Source organism: Punica granatum, chromosome 1, assembly GCF_007655135.1.
Source record: "Punica granatum isolate Tunisia-2019 chromosome 1, ASM765513v2, whole genome shotgun sequence".
NCBI lineage: Eukaryota > Viridiplantae > Streptophyta > Magnoliopsida > Myrtales > Lythraceae > Punica > Punica granatum.
The window spans coordinates 47,429,631-47,436,675 of record NC_045127.1 but is presented as its reverse complement, the minus strand read 5'-3'; the positions used below and the strand labels follow the sequence as shown (position 1 = coordinate 47,436,675).

Genomic DNA, 7,045 nt, shown 5'->3' with positions numbered 1-7,045 from the left:
CGGACTAATAACATGACCTAATCTTTAATCTATCAAAAAGAGTTCTCTACAGTTGGTTGGTGCAGTTGTGTACTGAATCCCGGACGGAATCACTCCCGCCGGGAGTTGGGCGGGGCGGGGAGACGATCCCTATTCGTGGCGGTCTTGTCGACCTCGCATGTGAGATGTGTAAAATATGAAACTCGAGCATGAGAAGGTGGGGCCCACATTTTTGAACTTCCCGCAGATTTTAACAACCGTCCACTCTTCCAGCGCATTGCTTCTCTATCCTCACCCCCAGTTTTAGTAAATCTCTCTCTCTCTCTCTCTCTCTCTCTCTCTCCATTTCCTTCGTTGCCTTTTCGCTGTCCCCCTTTCTCTCTCTAACCTCTGCCTATTGTCGCTACGCTCTCTCCGTTCCCCCGCACTCTCTGTGTGTCTATCTCGCTAGGGTTACGGCCAGGGGCGACCGACAATGCTGCCTTACGGCTCGATCGGGGAGGCTGAGGCCGCCCTCGGCCGCGGCCTGACCTTCGCTGAGACCCTCTGGTTCAACTACTCCGCCACCAAGTCCGACTACTTCCTCTACCTCCACAACATCCTCTTCCTCTTCCTCATCTTCACCCTCGTCCCCCTCCCCTTGGTCTTCCTCGAGCTCTCCGGATCCGTTGGCCTCGACAAGTACAAGATCCAGCCCCGCGTCCGCCTCTCCTTCTCCGAGATGCTCCGCTGTTACAAGGACGTCATGTGGATGTTCTTCTTCGTCGTCGGCCCCCTCCAGCTCGTCTCCTACCCCACCGTCAAGGTAACCTCAACCTACCCTTTCTCATTGTCCCCATAAAAGTTTCCACCTTGCACCCTGAAATTGGCCTCTTTTTCGTTTCGCCTTGTCTGGTTTGAAGTGGAATGATTGGATTGGATTCGATTTCAATCGCTCAAGGTCATGCTGTGATTCCAGTGTATGTTGTGATTGCAATTGATTCCTCTTTTGCGGCCCAGATGATTGGAATCCGAACAGGGCTAGCTTTACCGTCGGGATGGGAGATCTTTATGCAGCTATTGGTATACTTCGTAATTGAGGACTACACGAACTACTGGATCCACAGGTTCTTGCACTGCAAGTGGGGTTACCAGAAAATCCACCGCGTCCATCACGAGTACACTGCCCCAATTGGCTTCGCAGCACCGTACGCGCACTGGGCTGAGATTCTGATTCTGGGAATCCCGTCTTTCCTCGGGCCCGCCATCGCTCCGGGGCACATGATTACCTTATGGCTATGGATCGCTTTGCGGCAGATTGAGGCCATTGAGACTCACAGCGGGTATGCATGCTCTTTGTTTTCAAATCTTAATTGCTCTCCCCGGATGTCCTTTTCATTCTGTGCGATGACATGGTCATGACTTTGAATTTGCTTTGCTCCTTTATCCCTGTTGTTAATTAAGTCCCACGCACGGTTCCGGGGATTTGATGGATCTTCAATAGTGGATCTCCTTTTTTGCTGATGGAAAAGTGGGATCAGCATTGCCTCTTTTCCTTTTCACTTTTTCTTTATCTTATGACTATGCGTGCTCTCCATTGGCTTCCTCTCTATGAAAGAGAGCTTATCCTAGATCATCTTAGAATTGCTTTATTGTCATTATGAGGGTGGGTGTGAATTGTGTGTTCGTGTTATCTTAGTCGCTATGGTCAAGGTCGTAAAACTTCTTTGGACTCGTGTTATTATGCCACAAGGTCATAAAACTTCTTTGGACTCGTGTTATTATGCCACAAGGTCATAAAACTTCTTTGGACTCGTGTTATCATGCCACTCTTCAATGGGATTGCTGGTCCTATTCCTGGATTTTCGCTGTATGGTAAAACTAGAATTTGTTTATCAATGTTGAACAGCTCACTGTATACATTACTCTGCCGTAGACAAATCCTTTTCAATTCTGAGATCATCTAGGGAACAAGGGGTTTCTTTGGTATGAGAGATTTGGTTCCGAAGGAAGTCTGGCAGCGACGAGAGGTCTTTGCGGAATCGGAAATTTCAGGGAGAAGTTGTTTTAGATGATAGAAAGGAAGCTGCTTTAGATTCTCCTGAACTAAGTCAGGACTATGGCGCTGAAGTAGGATGCAGAAAGAGGTCTGAGGTGATTGTTTGTTGAGTCAGGAAGTTTGATTTGTCGTTGTTGATTAATTGAGCTGAAATCATTTTGATAGAAATACTGGCAGTTCGAGGCAACTGTAAAACTCGAAGGATATCAAATATGAGTATCCTTGCTGTCTGTTGGAGCTTCAATGTGAAGGAACATAAATTATTTCCTTGCTCATCTAGTCATTTACGTAATCATTCAGCTGCAAATGGACACAATGATTACGCCCTTTATTGTTTCCTGTTATATTCGACCTCCCGATGTTTGTCTCATCTATTGTGATGAAACAGGTACGACTTGCCCTGGAGTCCCACAAAGTACATCCCGTTTTATGGTGGTGCAGACCATCATGATTATCACCATTATGTTGGAGGGCAGAGCCACAGCAACTTTGCTTCGGTATTCACCTACTGTGACTTCTTATATGGAACTGACAAGGTAAGCATCTCCAGCATGCCTGTGCCTCATATATTCACGTGATGGAAATCGAACTGACCGATTCCTTTTGGGTTTGTTTATATCAGGGTTACCGTTATCACAAGAAGCTAGTTGCAAAGGTACAGTGTGCATGTGACTCATATTTATTTATACTGTTCCTTGAATGTTTCTTTCCTCGAATGATAGATGTTGTTCAACTGATACAGATGAAGGACGATGAATCAGAGAAAATGCAGTGAGCAGTGGTTGAGAGCGCGGTCAATCTAGTCAGGATTAGCTGAGATGGCTGTGTAGAGGACATCTTCAGGACAACAGTTTCGTCGTGTTCAAATTGCCACTTCCTTCACATGTGATTCCAAGTCAGCAGCATCTCGGGCCTTACATATTAAAAAGCAGAAGTAGTTTGGTGAAAGATCCAGTCATGATCTTTTTCCCCAAAATGTGAATTTTGTTAGAGCGTGGGGAGGGGAGATGAGTTGAACTGCGAGTCTGTCTTGAGACTGTTGGAATGAACGTAGGTCATAGATTGTGAATTTACGTTCAATCCCCTCATTCTGTCTCGGACTCTCTCAGCACTAACTCGATCCGACTATTGTTTTGTAGATTCAAGTACCTATGTTTGTAGACTCCAGTGCTTCTGGCTTATAATACCCGAGTGTAACGTTGAATTGGAATCATATTAAACATGTAAAAAGCTACCTTCATGCTGAAATAGGTAAAGCATTAACATGCCTGGATGTTCTTACGAAAGATAGCTGTCATAGTATGTACATGTTACATGGAGAATTTTCAGCCATGGATCTTGTGGACTATCCTAGAAAGAACTTGAAAAGAAGAAGGCAGGCGTGGCGGATTTTTTTATCTTTTATGTGATGGAGAATGGACCTAAGATGGGGTCCAATATACTCTCCCACGGGACGAAAATGCACATGTTGGAACAAGATTTTATTCTTTTCTCCCACGCGATGAGTTCCTTTTGCACATAAGGCCAGTATTCGTCATTGAGTCTCCTATGGTCTTGGGAGGGCATCGTCCCTCCTCCTCTCCTATGACCTTATGACTTGTTTGGTTTGCAAATGTGATTTTAAAATCACAATTTTAATCTAATTCTACTCACAACAAAATAAAATAACTCATACAAAATTAAAGGGTGGGTATCGTCGCTCCCTCCTCTCCTAGGGCCTTAGTATTTGAGGATTATCACTTTGGTTCAACATAATCCAATATTTGACAGAACCGGTAAGTGTGGAAACTAAAAAACAACCAGGCGGCGCACATAAGTACAGATGGATATATTATTTTTGAGAAATGGTTATTATCTATGCAATCGTGTAGTCATTCTCGGAAGTGCAATTGCCCATTGGATAATTTGTCCCCCATAATTTTTGCGGTTGTATATATTTAATGGTCTTTCTTTGGTCTATAAAAAGAACAATAAGTCCGACAAAAAAGCCCGTCTAGCTCAGTCGGTAGAGCGCAAGGCTCTTAACCTTGTGGTCGTGGGTTCGAGCCCCACGGTGGGCGTATTTCTTTTTTTTTCAGGGGTCAATTTTTTGTCATTTCATGAATCAAACATTTGGGCATTGGGCCCAAAATCCAAACCCAACAGGTCGAAATGGCATAATTTAAGACCGTGGGCTCGAAATTCAGTCGCGGCCCAGAGAGAGCTCATATGTATGTCACTGAAGCATCTCTCGTATCATAAGACCCCCATGAATGCCATTCCAGTCTGATTTTCTTATAATCATGAGGCTACACAAAATGTTTTCCCGGTTGACAGCTTGTGTTCCCGGCCGTTGTTGTTTCATTCTATTTCATCACGTTCGACTTCATAGGAGCTCATCCATAAGAAATCGAGTGACCGATGCCGTGCTTGTGCAATCCACTTGATCATCCGATTAATGCTTGATGACCTTTTCAATGTGTGCCCAACAGACTAGTAGAAACATACATGTCTAAAAACAGAAACTACTAAGAAAAAGTTTCGTTTCATGAGTTCAACTCTGGAAATAATCAGACGCGCAAAGATGATATGAAAGGATTCTAATTTTCTTATTTTTTGATATATAGGGATTCATCCACCGCGGAGTGATTACGACATCATATCATATGTAATTTCAAATTTACGCAGTAAAATAATTGAGAATTGAGATTACGAGTAAGATTTTCTGCAAGACTTACTGTCCAGGGGGAAAGTAGCCTGTAATTTTCACCAAACAAATGGGGTCAGGGCAATTATAGGCTTATCTAGCCAGCTGTATTGATGATAGTAAAGCAAAACAAGCTTTGCTCCCAGCAGGCAATTTCCCCCAATATCATTGTCTAATTACTTCAAACCCCTCTGTGTTTTCCTCTCATTTCCCACTTTTTTCAAAGAGAGAGGGGGGGGGGGGGGGGGGGGGGGGGGGGGGGGATAGCGTCTTGTTGTTGTCATATAAATATAGGCTTCTCTACTACCCAAAAATGAATTAATATTTCTTCCAATAATGCGGTTGGAAAGAATTACTAAATTTTTTTAAAATTATATACATGAAAAGTATGGCCCTTTCAATGCTCTTTTTTTTTTTTTCTCGACAAGATAACGAGAATTCATCCCACAATAAAAACGAGTACAAAACAAAAAATACTCAAGAGAAAGTTATAAGAGCAGGAAAATCGGTAGATCAGCTCATACTACTATAAAAGGAAAATTGCTAGTTCTTCCAACGTCAATAGCAAACGTTAGCGATCTAGACTATGCAATTATGGGGACTTGTACTGGCTTTCTATTTAAACGGCCAAAAACCTAGCCCAAACATAAGATAATCTAAATGATTTTTGTTTGTTTTGGTGGGGGGCGTTTTGAAAACGGAAGAGAAAATAAAAAAGAAAAGAGTACACGTTCTTTTTTCTCTTTTCCAACCGCACATATTTCATGATAATCGATTATAAATAAATTACTTTGCAAGTATAGCTTATTCTTTTCCCAAGATTTCGGTCGAGTGTGATTGGATGAGAATGACTGCATTGCATGCCCAAAATACTAAATAGTGGTCTCAACTCGTGAAAGCGAACGCCCGGAGGCGATTAATGTCAACTAAAGAATTGAGAATATCTTGTGAGGTGTCTCACCAAAATATAAAATAGTGATTTTTTAAAAGATTTTATTTCTTCTCTCTTTTTGCTTTCCTCTTGTTGCTTTTTTTTAATAATTAGGACATGATGATAATGGAATATATAAATCAAAGGGTTAATATCAACATATAGCACAATATTGTGAAATTTTTTCACGCACAAAAAATTGACAAAATACTAATGTAGTGTTATGTGGTGAAAAATTTTAAAATTTTGTGATATGTGGTGAAATTATTACTTATTGTACTATGTCATGAAATAAATTCAAAATATCGTACTATATGGTAAAATTAATACAATGTGTACTATAGTAGTGAAAATTTTCAAAATATCATCATATCTACTAATGTTAACTCTAAATCAAATAAACGCATTATATTAGCACGGATTGTGAAAAAAAGAGAATATATATATATATATATCTTGATCATTCTCCTTGCTTAGGTTTTCAGGAAAATATTCTCTCTTTATACCAAAATCTTGATTTAATTGATGAAATTATGGTAACCGAAAGAGGAGAATGCATCTAATCGATAATTTCATGATTGCTACTTGTAGAAACGTTGCCGCCATTTTCGCAACATCTTTGCATCTCTACGTCATTATGATAGAAGTGAAAATAATGACTTATGAATTATCGTGACGGCGACTTGTCCTATATATATGTATATGCATGAACACACACATATGTATATATACATATATATATATATAATCTGTTGATCATATGATATCCATATAAATATTCTTTTGCTATATATCGCACTCAAGTATTAGCGAAAAGCGTTTTCGTGTAAATATATTTTAATAATCTGAGGAATTTAATTGGTTTGGTCTATGCACGTGACATTTTTCACCCCAATCAAGTGTATGTATGATTTCTAATAGTGGGGGACAGACTGTCATGATGACATTGAATTTGGGGACATTTTGCAATATCGGGATGGATCGAGACACATGAACAATTTTTAGTAGAAACGTTACATAAAAAGTAATTAGTAATTATACTCTTTTTTTTGCTGGATTAGTAAATTATACTTATGGTGGCAATTTTATGTACAAGAAAATTTTACACGGTAATTATTGCGGTGATATAATAAAAAATAGGATTACTATAATCATATATAAGTTTTGTGATTAACACCAGTTCATTGGCCCTGTCCCCACTCAATAGATTTTCGTATTATTATCTTAGGGTCATTAGTTTTTTGGGTAAAATCGCTCAACGTAGGTTTCTTAGATTAGGGTTTGTCATAGGACATATCACTTTCTACATCCAGAAAGAAAAAAGGCATATGTATGTTCTCTTTGGCAGCACTGATTTTAGATAAAGAATTTGTTTAATAGATAAATATTTATTTTGCTATTTTGTGTTCTA

The 7,045-nt window shown here is 40.1% G+C and overlaps 1 protein-coding gene and 1 non-coding gene across 2 annotated transcripts; both read left to right on the top strand.

Annotated features, from left to right (window-relative positions):
• The first annotated feature begins 268 nt into the window (after positions 1–268).
• On the top strand, positions 269–3,282 carry LOC116192699 (methylsterol monooxygenase 1-2-like). The gene is made up of 5 exons (XM_031521310.1): positions 269–784; positions 979–1,301; positions 2,406–2,553; positions 2,640–2,672; positions 2,760–3,282. The coding sequence occupies exons 1-5, from the start codon at positions 455–457 to the stop codon at positions 2,790–2,792; spliced, it is 867 nt and encodes a 288-aa protein (XP_031377170.1). The 5' UTR covers positions 269–454; the 3' UTR covers positions 2,793–3,282.
• Positions 3,283–4,004: 722 nt separating this feature from the next.
• Positions 4,005–4,077, top strand: TRNAK-CUU. Its single transcript has one exon. It is a non-coding gene; the product is annotated as a tRNA-Lys (tRNA).
• The last annotated feature ends 2,968 nt before the right edge of the window (positions 4,078–7,045 follow it).